Source organism: Corvus cornix, chromosome 10 (genome assembly GCF_000738735.6).
Source record: "Corvus cornix cornix isolate S_Up_H32 chromosome 10, ASM73873v5, whole genome shotgun sequence".
In the NCBI taxonomy this organism is placed as follows: Eukaryota; Metazoa; Chordata; class Aves; order Passeriformes; family Corvidae; genus Corvus; species Corvus cornix.
Window position 1 is genome coordinate 18,312,271 of NC_046340.1, and position 15,757 is coordinate 18,328,027.

At 54.6% G+C, this 15,757-nt stretch overlaps 1 protein-coding gene across 5 annotated transcripts in view; it reads right to left on the reverse strand.

Annotated features, from left to right (window-relative positions):
- Positions 1–698: 698 nt before the first annotated feature.
- LINGO1 (leucine rich repeat and Ig domain containing 1) overlaps positions 699–15,757 on the reverse strand; it is a 153,782-nt gene continuing 138,723 nt past the window's right edge. For all 5 annotated transcript variants that reach the window (XM_039557693.1, XM_019293568.2, XM_019293569.3 and 2 more), the window contains one exon: positions 699–3,004. In XM_039557693.1, the coding sequence (XP_039413627.1) occupies positions 1,151–2,992 (1,842 nt within the window). In that variant the 5' untranslated portion in view covers positions 2,993–3,004 and the 3' untranslated portion in view covers positions 699–1,150. The remainder of the gene's footprint in view (positions 3,005–15,757) is intronic.

Below are 15,757 nucleotides of genomic sequence, written 5' to 3' on the forward strand. Positions count from 1 at the left end.
GTCTCCTGTGAGCCTGGAAGCTGAATTCCCTTCGATGTGCCTGAGAGTCTGGCTGCCAGTGATCAGGTCTTGAATTACAGGCAGGTGGGGAGCAGTGCTGGAGCTGCTCTAGCTGCAGGGTACCAGTTGCTGGAGGCACCCAAGTGGGTGCTGCCAATGGATGTGCCACATCCCTGCCCATGGGGACAGCTGTGCAGAGCACAGGAGCCAGCCTGTCCCCTATAGGAGAGGAGACACCATGGTACTGCTGCAAATGCTGGCAGAAGATCCTCTCCCCATGTAAGCAGCAGTGGGATCCCCAGCCCTGCCCAGGCAAAGCCCAGCCCCACTGGCTCCCAGCCTGGAGACCACAGGCAGGGCCAGCTGCCACCTGCCCTGCAACGGGGCTCTGCACCCTCCTCCCACACAGAGGGCAGGAAAGCACAGCCCTGCTCCATACTGCTTATAGACAGCAGAGCCATGGCCCTGCTCTGCAGGCTTTGGGGATGGGCAGGGGAACTGACTATAAAACCAGGAAAAATAGTCAGATTCCTTTTGGTGCCATGCAGGGCCCAGGACACTGTGAGAGGTGCCTTTGGTGTCAGTGGGAGATTTGCCCTGGCCTGGGGCTGCTCTTGGCAAGGCATCTGGGAAGTGCCTCTGAGGCGAGAAAGCAAGCACTTGCCAGGTACAGAACTGGACAGATCAAGAAGTCAAGATTTTGCATTCCAACTATCTATAGGAAATAGGGTTTTTTTATTATTTCAAGTTTTCATAAAAATCCATAATTATTGAAATCAAAGTTACAGAAGAAAGTTCGTAACTTTTTTATTGATTTTATTTCTTTTTTCTTTCTTTTCCCCCCCACCCCTTTGTTTTTCCCCTCTCAGAGTTATATCTGACACCAGAGTCCATCAGACAAAGTCCTTACAAACACAGGAGTCCTGAAGACATCAGCTGAATGTTTTCCTGGTATAAAGAAGAAGAGGAGGAGAAGGAGGTGGTGACAGTGCGGGCGCAGTGGGTTTGGACAGGGGCAGAGGGGCACGGTGGAAGGAGAGAGGTCGGTATGTTTGTAGCAATGTTTGTTAATTATTTTTTATTTGTTCATTTGTTCTTTTTTTTTAAAAAAACAAAACAACACCATTATTATTTGCAAATTGTTGCCTGGTTAAATCATTTTCATATTGAACTTGCGCGGTGCGTCGGCAGAGCTGATGCCCGCATCGGACTTCCGTGGCACGTACTCGATTTCAATATTGTGCTTGGTGTTGCCTTTCCCCCGGCTCCACAGGAAGAGGAGCACCAGACAGAAGAGCACGACGCCCAGGAAGGAGATGAAGCCCATGGTGGTGGCGATGATGAGAGTCTTGATGTCAAAGGGGAAAGGCACGGTGGCGCGCGTGCTGTTGGCATCGCTCTCGTTGGGCTGGTTGGAGATGAATGCAAAGGTCTTGTTGGGCTGGTGGGGCCAGTCTGGGGAGTAGCTGCGCACGTGCAGGTGGGCCAGCATAGTGTCGTTGCCACCTGCGTTGCTGGCGATGCATAGGTAGGTGCCATTGTCCTGGATCTGGGCGTAGCGCACCTCCAGCGTGCCGTCAGGGAAGACAGTGAGCCGCCCGTTGGTTTTGGTAGAGATGAGGTGCTTCCGGGGAGAGAGCCACATGATGGTGGGTGGCGGGTCCCCATCTGCCCGGCAGACAAAATGCACCGTGTGGCCTTCATCCACAAAGATCTGCTGAGGTTTTCGGTCCCGTATTCGTGCTCGGCGGCAGGTGAAGTAGTTGGGCAGGAGGACATCAGGGAAGTCCTTGAACTCCTTGCCCTGGACAAACTCAGGGGTGGCGCAGGTGGGCTGCTGCTTGTTGAAGTTCAACCTCCATCGCCGCCGGAAAACCCAGAGCAGCCGACAGTCGCAGGCTAAGGGGTTGTTGTCGAGGATGAGCGTCTCCAGGTTGCCGACTGAGTGGAAAGCTGACTCCTCCAGGGTGGTCAGCAGGTTCCCTGACACGTTCAGGATGCGCAGGTAATTGAGGCCGCGGAAGGCAAAGGGCTCGACCGTGGTGAGCTGCCCTCCCACCAGCTGGATCTCCTGGAGCCTGAGCAGGTCATGGAGCATTGAGCCCTCAATGGTGACGATAGGGTTATAGGACAGGTTCAGGAACCGGAGGTAAACCAAGTGCCTCACCGACACGTACGGGATGGACGTCAGGTTGCAGTGGGTGATGGACAAGGAGGTCAGGTTCAACCCGTAGAGGCAGTTGGATGTCATAGTATCCAGGTAGGGCCAGTGAGAGATTTCGAGGACCTTGAGCCGGTACAGCCTCTTGAATGAGTAATCCCGAATGGTGTTGATGTTCAGATGGCGCAGCCGCAGCACGATCAAGCCATGAAGGTGAGACAGGGCCTCCGTGGGGATGGAGGTCAGGTTGCATTTCTCCAGGGTCAGCTGCTCCAGGCTGTTGAGGCCACTGAACGCCCGGTGGGAGATGTAGACAAGGTCGTTGTCCCCCACCTCCAAAGACTTCAGGTTGTACAAGTCCTGGAACATGTAGTCTAGGAGGATCACAATTTTGTTCTCACTAATGTCTAGCTTGGTAAGGTTGCTGAGTCCAGTAAACACCCCCAAGGGGATCAGCTTGAGTCTGTTACTCCTGAGCCCCAGCGTCCTGAGGTTGAAGAGGTTGTTGAAAGCCCCAGGTTCAATGGCACTGATAATATTCTCGTTTAGCTCCAGCTCCTCCAGGTGAGGGTAGTTGGCAAATTCATCCTGGTTGAGTGTCTTGATGCGGTTCTTGCCCAAGTCCAGCAGCCTGGTCTCGGTGGGGATCCCTTCTGGCACGACCATGAATCGCTTGCGGTGGCACAGGACGGCGCGCTCCTGGGCAGAGCACTCGCAGCGCGGCGGGCAGCCTGTGGCAGAGCCGGACAGGATGGATCCCAGCATCAGGAGGAGAATCGGCTGCCAGCAGGCCAGGATTGGGCTGCGCATACTCGCCTCCCCAGCTACCATCCTATCTCTCACCTGCAGGTAACAGTGGGAGAGAAAGAGCAAGGGGCATGTGAGCAAACAACGGGCATGGCCAAGGCCAAAGGTTTGGTGTCCTGGCAGAGATGACGGTAAGGCAAAAGGCACCACCAATGCAGAGCAGAGGGTCTAATTTTCCAGCTGAAATCCAGCCCTTTGGCTTCAAGACCCTCTCTCCCTACTCCCCAACTTTCCACTTCATGATTGAACGTGCACAGACTTTTAAGTGGAAGGCCTTGAGGAATCTGTGTCAGACAGCTTCCTCGGCCTCTTAAAAAAATAATTTAATACGAAACGCATCTATCTACATCCTATTTTAAGCTCTTGAAATTATTCCGTTCCCTGTAGATGGAGCCTGAATATAAAGGTTGCTTTGCAAACACAGAGGAGCTGAGCATGGGGTGGAGCATCTGGGGGAACCCCACTTGGGGTCAGCAACGCTGACAGCTCAGCGGGAGCCAGCCCCCTCCCTCTGTGCCCCCCCATGCCCCAGCTGCTCTCAGTGTGTCCCCAGGGCCAGTTCCTTGCCTCCCACCATGCCACCCTGCAAAGGCAGACCCAAACCATTCCCCCCAGAAACAGCAACTGGGCAGACACTGCCTACAGAGCAAGCTGTAGCCTCAAGTCAGGTCCAGGGGGGCTCTGGGGTAACAGGGGAGGCTGCCTGGTGTCAGCTGGGAAAGACCCAACCTCCTGCTAATGTCCCTGGGGAGGGCTGGGAGACCTTCCTGGGGGCTCATGGTCTGGCTTCTGCCCCAGCCCAGAGCCATCCTGGCCTGGCAGAAGCGGATGCTCCCTGTCATGCTGCCTTTGTTGCATTTATTTCCTTGTTCAAGCTGTTATGAGGAATCAAATCATATCAATACTGCATATTAGATCTTAGGCTACTCCAGCCCGTGTTTATATCTATTGTTATGTTACTCTCTGCACTGCTCCCACTAATGCTATTTATGGCTATCGCCGAACACACCTAATCCATTACTTCCATTGGCTCAGTTTGTATCCATCACCGTATATCCTGTCCACTACTGCTCTGGCACTATTTATGGGGCTGGTACACGTTCTGTGCATTCCTGCCATTGCATCTGCTCATGTTCATCATTTCATACAGATATATGACCCAAGGATGACTTTTGTTCCCAAAAAATTATTCAAAATTTCTTTTTAAGATAGAAGGATGGGAGATGATGGACTGGCCATAAAAATGTCCACCACCACCATCTTGGAAACCACTAGCCTTGGCACAGCCGGTCATGGGCTGTGAGGGCCTGGAGTGTTCCCACGGGAACCCTCTGTGGTTTCCTCCCATTTCACTGGCCTCTTCCACCCCCCTTTCCCTGCTCCCTCTGCAGTGCGGCTGCTCAGTGGGGATCACACTGAACACATTACCCTGAAGTGAAGAGGTGCAGGGATGGGAGCTGGTCCTGCCAAGCTCCCCTGGCAGTGGTGCTAAGCTCCCTCCTGCTGGCCCCCGGCCAGCGTGTCCCAGTCCAGTGGAAACGTTTCCAGTGGGAGTGCCTGGGCCCTGACCAGGCTGCAAGGAGCCATTTGCTGTGTATTTACAATCCATCATCTCCCATGTCATCACCTCCCTGGTGCTGGGCAGATACAAGCGGGGCTGCTGCTACCACTGAAATGCTGCTGGGGTGGGGTTGGGGCTGGGGTCGGTGCCCTGGAGCCAGGATGGGCCCCTAGGTGGCATGGCTCAGGTTGCCTATGGATTTGTTCCCCAGACTTGTGCTGCAGCCCTGGCTGGGGCTGGGCTGCCAGTGGGTCCCCCTGCCACCCCTCCCCATGGCCAGGAGGCTCTTGGGTGCTGCTCTTCCACCACATGCTTGTCACTGAGCGGCAGCTCGCCTGCAGCCTTTTTTCTCAGAAACCAATTCCTGCTCTCACAGCCGTGCTGAGAAAGCCATCAAAGACAGCAAAACACGGCATGCAAAACAAAATACAGTCTGAGGGGCTTAATTATAGCAGGACTGAAAACACTCAGCTCATTAAGAGTGCCAGGCACCAGCCTTGTTTATGTGCTAGGCCAAAAGCTCTGCTCTGCCTGCATGTGCTGCTCTGTTCTGGTCCCTGCTGGGCATGGGGAGGGGGCAGAGCTGGATCCTGCAGGCCAACTTCCCCCAGGCTCAATCCTGCCTCTCCACCAGCAGGAAGGGGATTGCACCTCCAACACCTTTGGTCCAGTACTGTCATCCCCACTGCAGCCTCGGTGGAGCCAGAGCTGTGCAGTATCGATGAGTAAAATATCGGCAGAGGCAATAGATGAATGAAGCAGAATCTGTGTGGCGTTACTGACGAGCACAGCCCAGAATTAAAGTCTAGACACACCTCACATGTTATTAGTTCTCAGCTAAATTTAAATCTGTGATAAACACAATCCCTGACAAAAACATCCCTAATCTTAATAGCCAGAGTCACAGAAGAGCTTTGGGAGAAAGACAATAAATAAGCTGGAAAATTCTGAGCTAAGACGAGCTTTAAATCAATTCTGGCTCCCATTTACCTCTGCTTGATTCGGAGAGAAATAGTTGTGCCTCAAGGTGATGTGGATATTAAGAGATGCCCTTCTAAAAACAACACGAACTATGATTTTTGTGTGGACCAACAAACCATGCATGGCTTTGCAGCCCCGGCACAACTGCTACCTGCAGGAGGGGCTTTCCACAAAGCCTTCCCAGATTTACTCTGAGGAGGACCCTGAAACATGCCCAATCACCCTTCCAGGGTGCCAGCCATGGCCCAGCAGGAGCTGCCAGGAGCAGGGGATCGGGCCGTGGCCATGATACACAGCCCAGTCCAGGACAGCTGCAGCCCTTGGCATGAGCATGGCTCTCCTTCCTCACTCACAAAAAAAGAATCTATAAAAAAAGCAGCAGCTGCCAGACTCACTGCCTTTAGGCAACGAGCAAATCCAGTGCAAGCCAAAGCAAAACTCATGCTCAGAGCCACGGCAGCCACTGACCCCTGTCCTCACCACCTGCCGCCCAGGGCTGAGGGCTCCAATACAGTCCCTTCCCGCGGGAAGGTCCCGGCCGCAGCCCAAGAGGCGCAGATGGACGCACCGGAGCGCGCTGCCTTGGTGCTAAATACAGCAGGACCTGCCCAGTGTCTCTGCCTGAGCTCAGTGCTTGGAGGAAAGATGCCATTCTGGGCCATGCCTGGAAATGCAGCCCAGGGCCAGAGTGGAGCGCTGACGTGCATGGGGTTTGCTCTGTTGTGACAGGCACAGGCTGCCCTGGTGTGGGAGGAACAGCTCCAGGAAAGCCAAACTTGGCTGATGACCCAAAAGGGAGCCCAGGCTCTGCCCCGAGTGTGCTCCTGACAATGCCCCAAGGGGTGGGGAGCTGCCTGGCCATGCCCACCACTGTTACTGCTGTCTCCTGCTCCCCACCCCAACGAGCAGGGAGCAATCTGCTGCACTGACAGCGAGCGAGCAGGCGGCAAAAATCCCCGAGTCAGCTCTAAGCCCACCTGGCAGCCATAAATTACAGGGCGGGAGACGTTCACCCTTGAACCAGATGCTTCTGAGAGCATCGAGCACCAACAGGCAATTTAGGACAAAGCGAGCCACATGCCAGCAGGGAAAGGTCCCGCAGTGCTCTGGGGGCTCAGTGTCCCCACCCTGTCCCTGCAGGAGCCAACCTGGTGCTCACAGCTCCGCACAGAAGTGAGTTGGACTCCGCAGTGCTGGGCATCCTCACTGGGCTGCAGTATGAGTTCAGGTATGGGCTCACCCCATCTCTGCCCTGATGGCTTCTTATGAAGCCAATGAGACACAGCTCCCTGAGTCCATGCTCCTGTCTCCTCTAAGCTGCTCCAGCTAAATCAAATCTTATTGAACTTGACTACGTTTTAGAGACAAAGAAAGACTCCAGGTTTACAAATAAATATTTAACAACCTTTCCTGCTGCTAGAGGAGTTTCTTATCCAGACCCCAGGCTCTGCACTAAGTGTTTCTGTAGCTATCTGCAAAGCAGCAAAACAAAGGGAGCAGCTTTAATTTGCCTAACATGTTTCTGCCCATTTCCTCCTCTCTCATCATTTCCCCTGTGTCCAGCGTGCATTTGTGGGCCCTTTTGCCTTGTCTCTCCCTCCTCTCCACCCTATCCGCTCCATCCTCCTCCTCTTATCCCACCCAGTCCCTAGAGTGCAGGCATTGGCAGTAACTGCCCTTCTTCCCCCTGCTCAAGGATGGGCAGCAATTGGTGGGAGCATCAGGCAGAGGACGTGGTTTCCCTTCTGGAATCACTGTGCTTCACATAGGAAAGAAGAAACCAAAGAGGAAGAGCATAAGAGATCCCTGAGTGCTGCTAGGACTGGCTGGTGGGCATAGACAGGGTGGCACAGCACTGGTCTGGGCAATGGAGATCTGCCACCACACTCTTCTGGACCTTCATTAATGGATGGGCTGCTAACAAAGGGTTGGAGGGCTGTCCTGTGTCCTGGCCTGGCCCCAAATCATCCAGGAGCAGCACAGGAGGGTGAAAGAATGGGGGAGAAACAGGCAGAAGATGAGAAGGACCCCTCAGGGTGGTGGGGACACACAAGTTCTGCAAGGCAGTGAACCGTGGCAGGTCAGCCAGAGGAGAGCCCACCCCCAGCCCTACCAGCCACCAGCTGCCTGGGGTCACCGCTCCCCTTCCCACAGGAAGGCACAGCTCTCCAGATGGGACCTCTTGCTCAGCCTCCTGGAGTATCTGCTTTCAGCAGCTCCGAGATGGGAGCCTGGAATAGGTGTGATGCAACCTGATCTGCTCTGGCAGCTGCTCTGAAGCTGTAAAAGAGCATGAAGAAGTATTGAAGATGCAAATCCCCTTCCGGCACTGACACAGCCTGCTGGCACCAGATTTTGGCCATGGCTTGCCCGTGGGAGTGTCCTGCAAAGGCATTTCCTCATGGAAGTAGGCTCTGCCACCCAAAATGTGGTGTCCCCAGCACCACAGTCAGTCAGGGAAGCACCAAGCAAGATGGCAAGAAGAGCAGAAAAAACAGGGAGATGCCCAGGGGAGGGCATCTAACATGGGCTGAGGGGCTGGAATGCTGGTAAGGGGAGGCTTTGGCCCAGCTGTCTACTGGTTTACCTCTGGGCTGTGGATCTACCTGACCCAATGCAAGCACAGCTATGTACAGTGGAGGGACAACCAACGGTGGCCCAGAGCCAACCTGGAGAGTGGTTTTCAGGCTCAGCAGGCGGGTTATTGGAGCAGGGCGATGGGAAGGAGATCCTGATCATCTCTACAGGATGCTGAAGCTCAGAGCAGTTTTTGCTGAGGCTGTTTCTTGCTGTGATCCCATCTGTGCAAGAGCTCCTCTCCCTCCTCATGCCTTTGCTTCTTTGTTTCGAGCATCTTTTCTCTCTTTGGCTGCACATGCCTTAGCACCCCATCAGCAAAGAAAACATCCTGACAAGGGATCAATAAGTAATTGCAAAGGCAGCTGTGGATGTCAGGGGGTGTAAAGCCCTGAGCCAGCACAAGGTGCAGGTGCAGCACAGAGTGGAACTGGGGCTTAGGGCCAGCCATGCTCCCCTACTCATGGGCAGAGGTGGCCAGGACATGGACTGGTCACTGCTGCCACAGCCACTGCCTGAACTGGTGGTTCAGCGCTTCCCACGTCAGGTGAGCCTGGAGAAGACTCATTTTTTACTGCTTGTGAGAGCCAAAGAGCAGGGGAGTTGTGTTTGCCAAGGGAACAGCTCCCAAGGGTTGGCTGGAGACTCCTAGGGCTGGGTCAGCAAGAGACAGCTGAAGGCTGGTAGGCACTGGGAAGGACATGGACCAGTTGAATGGGGATTTTCCTCCTTCTTCCTTTATTTTGGCAAATTTCCTTGGGGTTCCTGTCTCTGTGGATATGGGCTGGGTCACCAGGACGTTTTAAGTGTTCACTGAAGGCACCCAGCTCAGCTTAGACTCTGGTCAGTGAGCACTGGGTACAGGAGGTTCCAGTGTAGCATGAGGGTCTCCCTAGATGGTTCTTCTTCCCTGTCTGTAGCTGGGAAAGGGGGACGGAAAAACCCCAGGATCTTCTTAGGGCTATGGAAACATTTGTCCTGAAGAGGTGAAAGAAAGTCCAAGGAGTGTGTCTGCTGGGAGAGCTGCCAGGGTCACAGTGACATTGCGAAGGCATCCCCTGCAACGTGCCCATGGCCCAAATGCCTTCTGTCCTTCCTTGAGCTCCCCTGAACCGCTCAAGGAGGAGGACAGCAGTGCTGGGGCTGGGGCTGGAGGATGGGCACAGCCCGGGCAGGCAGCCATCCTTCCCAGCGGCTCCAGTGCTGCCGGGACAGCCCTGCGTGGCTCAGCACACTGCCCCAGTGCTGCTGAATCAGCCAAAGCCCAGCTGCACAGAGCCTGAGCTGGACCCACATGCAGGGCAGGACAGCACCTGACATGGCATAAAAGCGGCTGGAACAAAGTCACCCCAGTGCCAGAGTGTCTCTCCTCCCGGCCAGGAGCAGATGGCATCGCTGTATGGGCTGGCTTTGAGGGCTGGTCTGGTGACAGGGGCTTCCTGCTCCCCCAAACCCAGGCTCCAGCCTGTGCCATGGCCAATGTCCCTGCAGTGAGGACACAGCTCTGCCAGGCTGAGACACTGCTCCTGGCCACCCACAAACCACACCTGGGGGCACCAGGAAAGACAAGCTGCTCCCTCCCATTGCTCCCTGCCTGGAAACACCCAATCCCCTCCAGTTACCAAAAGGCATCCTATGGCTCTACAGCTCCCCAGAGCCCTGCTCAGTGCCCAGAGAAGGGCTGGGGCACCAGCAGCTCCAACAGCAGAAACCCAGGGCTACAGGCAGAGGTGGGGGAACCCCACCAGTGCTTCCTGCCCTCCTTCACCCAGGGCTGCCTCAGCAGGACAGCAAATGCCAAACCAGCCCAACACCCTGGTCCCAAGTGCCATCACAGAACAGCACTGAGGCTTTGGGATGTGACCCCCTGTCTAATTGTCACCACTCCAAACCGCTGCATCTCTACTGCGTCCCTGCCACTGCTCAAAGGTGGAAACCCCAAATCAAAGTCCCAAAGGCTGGGGAACAGCAGATCCAGGGATCAGTCACATTCCTTACATTTAATTTAAGCTAAGACTGTACTTACAGCATCACTTCTGTTCCCAGGCCACATCCCTTGAACGCCTACAACCAGCGCAGGATACCAAGAAAAGTACAAGGGCTGCTCCGGAGCATTGCGTTTTCCCCTGGAAACCTTTGGGATAGTGGCAAGAGAACTTCAAAGGACATAGGACATAAAGCCATTAGCTATGCTGACCTCAGGGAAACCTGCTGATTTACTCCCTTTTAGGACCAGCCCTGATATTTTTATACTGCTGCCTAAAATAAGTGGCCTCGGAAACCTCTGGGAGAAGCCAAGTGCACCCAGCCCGGCAGAGCTGGCTCTGGGATCACCCACCGGTGGGAGAAGTGGCAAGAGTTGAGGGACTGTGCTGCCAGGGCTTCCATGAGCGCCGGTGGCATCAGTAGAGCTGTCCTTGCTCCACATCCCACAGGGACATGGGGCAGAGCAGGGTGCCAGGAGCATGGCTGTGCTTCAAGGCACTGTGAGAGATGGAAGCCCCAGTTCCTTCCCTCCGCCTCATTTCCCGACTCCTTCTTGCAAGCCAGATCTCTCTTTCTCTCCCCCTCCCAGTTATTATTAAGTTTTGTTCACATAATCACAAATTTGGTGCCGCAGGAATTTCCAGAGAGAGAAATGGAGGAAAACGGGAGGCAAAGGAAGCATGAGCAATAGCAAATGCAGAGGGAAGATTCCTCTTCCCAGCCTGACTTTCTCTGGGCTGATTTTACATGTATAATTCTCTTTTCTTTCCCCCTTTCTCACTTGTTTGATTTTTGCATTATTTATGGCTTGTCTTCGGGGCCTGTATTTGCTGTTATTGTTTCATTCAACAATAAAATGGATTAGATAAAAACAAACTGTGCTGAGCCGCGGCTGAGCCCTCCTGTCCTGCATCCAGCTGAACCCACGGAGCCGGGCAGAATGGGTGAGGGGCTGCCAGCCCTTCCCAGCCCAAATCCTGCAGGAAGGGAGGTGCTGCAGGATGTGGCTGGACAGGATTTGGGCTGATAGAAATCCTTGGCAGGTATGGGGCTGTGCGTGGCACAGTCATTTTAATGCCCATGAGAAGGGGTGTCAGCACAGTGGAAGACTCAGCCGTGCCATTCCTCAGCCTTCTCAGCACATGCTGAGCCTGTGGGCAAGGAAAAAAAAGAGGGACCCACCATGGGGATGGAGTGGCTCCCCACTGCCCTCAACAGAAGGCAGCTATGGGGTGGGTTTGCTGTGTCTTGCTTGAGCTGAAAGCAGTGCTTTCTGTCCCTTCCTCCTCTCCCAGCACTGTGGATAATGACGCAGAGCTTGCGCTCTGGGCTGTACGTGAGAACAAAAGTAATCACGGGGAAATACAGTGCATCGGAATGCAATCGGAAGTGCACGGCCAGGGTTTCCATTTCGCTCCCGCTTCGGTGCCGTTTCCCATTGAAAAGGATAAACAGGCTGAGCACAAATCAGTTTCATGGCAGCACCTAATGGCAGCGCAATTCCGCGTTTCCCAGAGCAAACCATAGCTCAGGCCCAAAGTGGCAGGGAGATACTGGCTCTGTGGGATGGCCCCATGGCACAGCCCCAGACAAGCTCTGGGCGCCCTGGGCCCCCCCTGGGCAGCAGCACTGAGATAGCCTGGTCCACCATGGCACAAGGGGACTGGTGTCCCTCTCCAGCCCCGGGGACACCCATGGGCTGTTGTCTGCCCAATTCCCAGCAGAAAAGAGGTGTCCCTGTGGGTGTCCCTCACATCCCTAAAGTCCTTGGACCCGCAGGGAGACTGTGGAGTGCTGTACCTTGCTCCAGGGTACAGCACACAAACCACTGGCCAGCAGAGCAAGCCACCAGGCCAGTGCTCACTGTGATGCCTCCCCGGCTCCTCAGGCTCACATTTTGGGTAGACCAGATGGATCTGGCTCTCTGTGACTATTCCCAATCCAAAGGAGGGGTGGAGAAAGGCTGGGTTTGGGTATGGGAGGGAGAGGTTTGGATGCTGGAGGGTGTGAAATGCCTTTGGAATGCTCAGGCTTTGCTCACCACCCCCAGGTTGCCTCTGAGGTCTAAATCAGTTGTTTCCCATTTCACACTCGACATCTCAAATCCAAACAAAGAGCTGAAAGAATAGATCACGTCAAAATATTTCTGCTTCTCCCTCCTACGAGAATTCCCCATCAGAGACCAATCCAATTAAGGTGCAGGTTATGAAATTAACCATAATTACCAGAGCGATATTTAATGTTTTGCATTCTGATGAAGAAACAGAATAGAAATGACAAAAAAAAAAAAAAAATTGTGGGTCCTACTGATATAACTAAGAGCAATATAGGGTGGGGAGGGGAAGGGCTGCCAGGGAAGTGAGGGCTGTGGGGGGTGGCAGGGGCTGCATCAGGAACCCTACAGCCCCAAGGGCAGGGCTGGGTACTCAGGGGCACATCCCCCAAGGAGTCATGGCCAGCCTGTCCCCCAGAGCAGAGGTCAGCCCAGTCTGATGGCAACCACAGGTATTCTGCCATTTGAGCATCCCTTGGACAGTGTGGGACCACAGGAATCATGTCCTGGAAGGCACAGCCCAGTCCTGAACCTCCTCATTCTGTCCCTGCTCCCTGTGCAGACCCTCCAGCTCACCCAAGGATTGTCCCCAGCTCAGGACAATGACCCCAGCCCTGAGACAAAGGACATGAGTGCTTCAATGGGCAAAGCCTTTGGCCTCTGCCAGGACACTGCTCTGGAGCGCAGGAGAGGAATGCTCATTGTACACACATCTGTTGCAGGATACCAAGGCACTGACCGGTTTGCAGAGACATGTGAATAAAATGATGGAAAAAAACATGCAGGATGGTTAAACAGAACCATTTCTGTGCTTAACCATGAGAATGAGCAAAACAAAGCCAAGCTCCCCAGCCCCTGTAACAGGGACACGGACCTGCTGCCCTGCCTGATCCTTACTCAGGTAGGAGATGCTGTTTGGATGGGGTATGGGCCTGGGAGGGGGGCAAGGGATGGTAGCCAAGATGTTGGTGAGGCCAGAGGGGGGAGTGAGCCACTGGTGGGGCTCATGGCAAGGCTTCCCCAGCACGGCGATGCTGCACCAATACGCTCTACGCATCTCATGCAAGCCCAGAGGGGTCCTGTTGGCCACTCCTGATTGCTGCTCCTGAAAGGTGGGAATCACCCAGGATTCAGCCCAGCACAGTGGTTGGGGTCTCTGCTCAAGGGGCGCTCCCCCTGCTGTCCCCCCTTCCAGGGCCAGATGGGTGTGACCTCCTGCCCTCAGGGATGGAGAGAGCCACACACTCCCTGCCCGGGCTGAAGAGGAGATGAGGCTCTTGGTGACATTTATCAGCATTTATTCAATTGCCCAGGTCAAGGTGACAATTAACACTGCTCAGACACAGCCACCTCTGTGCAACCCAGCTTTCTCCTGGTGACAAGGGGACAGAGGCCGCACCAAGGTGCTGACAGTGCCTGGGGGCTGGGGAAGCACTGGGAAGGGGGGGCTCTGGCTGGTGTTTATCCCTGTCCCCAAGTAAGCCCCATCCCCAGACACCCCTCTCCCCCCTCTGTATCACACGTGTCCTGACACTGCCCAACAGGATACAGGTCCCAACAGCCACCAACACTGGCTGTAAGTAAGGCACATCCCCAAGCAGGGTCACAGGGTATTGGGACACACAGCAGAGGCACAGAGATCTCTCTCCCTGCTGCCATTCCCTGCCAAAAGCTCCCATTTTTACTCCCCTGGATGGAAAGAAAGTGGAAAAAATTGACTTAAGAAGAATACTGAGGTCATGGCCTTCCATTTCTTTCTCCCTTTGTTTTTCCTGGGTTATTTGATTTGAGTTGAGCATTTGGAGCCCTTTTGTCTCTCATCCCAGCCTTTCCTGCTACCTGACAAGCTCTTCTGGCTCTTTTCCCACCAAAAGCCATTTCTATTCATGGTAGGATGAACCCTGCTCGAGGTTCAGCAAAGAACAGAGGAGAGCTGCTGACTCAGTGCATTGGGTGTGTTGGAGAGACCAAAAACCCACCCTAGCCAAGCTGTGAGTTGTGTTTTCCACCTGGATGTTCAGAGAGATGTGCCCATGGCCAACTCGGCCTCCAAGGGACAGGGTCCCACCAAATAGCAGCACCCAGTGGTCATCCAGCATACCTCATCAAGCCCCAACAGGTTGTGTTGTGTTTTATAACTCAACAACTGTAATTACACTATAATTGTGGTGTTACTATAAAGTGATTTATCAACCCCCGAATTAAAACCTCAAGTTGGAGGATTTTATACTTGTCACTTACATGGAGCAGCACCAGCAGTGCTACCATGGCTATGTGAAGCGGGACACTAAAGGAACCAGAAGTCCTTCAGTGATGCTGTTAACCTTCCAGGAAACAGTGGTAATTAGAGGTATCACACAGTAATTACATTACAGGTGTAGAGTAACTGCGGCACAGTATGGTGTTACAGTAGTATAGCCATTTGTTTAGTAATTAATCCGTCCATAAGAAGGCCTGGAAAACCTGACGCTTGCCCAGGAGCTGTAAAATCAGCTCCACTGTCTCCTCCAGTCACCTGCCCATCCCATGAGACCCAGTGAGAGCTGGGGCTGCCTGAGCACTGGTGTGGGCAGGTGCTACGGGGAAACCTCTCTATGGGAAGACATGGAGGCTTTAGCCCAGGGGCACATTTCTCTCTTGGCCTTGCTCATCATCTGAGAGCTCCAGAGGCCCCCTCTCCTCCATGGCATTCAGCAGCCAAGCCAATGGGATCCAGGAAGGAGCAAGGAGCAGCAGGTGAGAAGGCACAGCCAACCCAGACACCTTCTCCTACCGTGCCCCAGCCCACTCTGCTGGATGGGCAGAGGGCTGAGTGGGGCTTTGGCACTGGGAGAGGGAGCTGCCCCTCTGCTCCTGGCACAGGCACAGCTGTTCTGGTCATCTGCCTTTGGAAGAGGTCCAGGAGAGGGACAAAGCGTGCTCTTGGAACCAGGGGAATAGGCAGGGAAGAAGCAGGAGGAAGAAAGGTTTGGGCAGCAATGCTGGCTGGGATAGCTGGTGTTGGGGTGGGGAAGGGCTGGAATAGGTGCTGTGGGGTGGGGACGGGCTGAGATAGCAGCTGTAAGGTAGGAATGGACTAGGATAGCCGTCATGGGGTGGGGATGGGCTGGGACAGCTGCTGTGGGGTGGGAATAGGCTAGGATAGCTGCCTTTGGGGTGGGGATGGGCTGGGCCAGCTGCTCTGAGGTAGGGATGGGCTGGGATAGCTGCTGTGGGGTGGGAATAGGCTAGAATAGCTGCCTTTGGGTGGGGATGGGCTGGGCAGCCCTGTACAGTCCATGCAGCCCCTATGCCGGAGGAGATGGCCGGAGGCACAGCCACACTGCTGCTCCACAGCCATCTCCAGCATGCGTGAAGGTCAGGTCAGGGCTGCTGCGAGGTGCAGAGCAGTGAGGAGAGGGTTAAGGCTGGCAGGAGGGCTCGGATGGGGCTGTGGAAGGGATATCATTGCAGAGCCACAGCCGGGCCCTGGGAGGTGGTGCAGAGGAAGGGGAGATGGGGACAGAAGGAGATCCCTAGAGTGGGACTCTTCCTGGGAATGCCTGAACTTCCCCCCGCGAGTCGAGAGCCCGGAGAGCAGCAGGGCTGTCACACCGATCCCCTGCTGCCGGCCAGCGGCGACAGTCGCTTG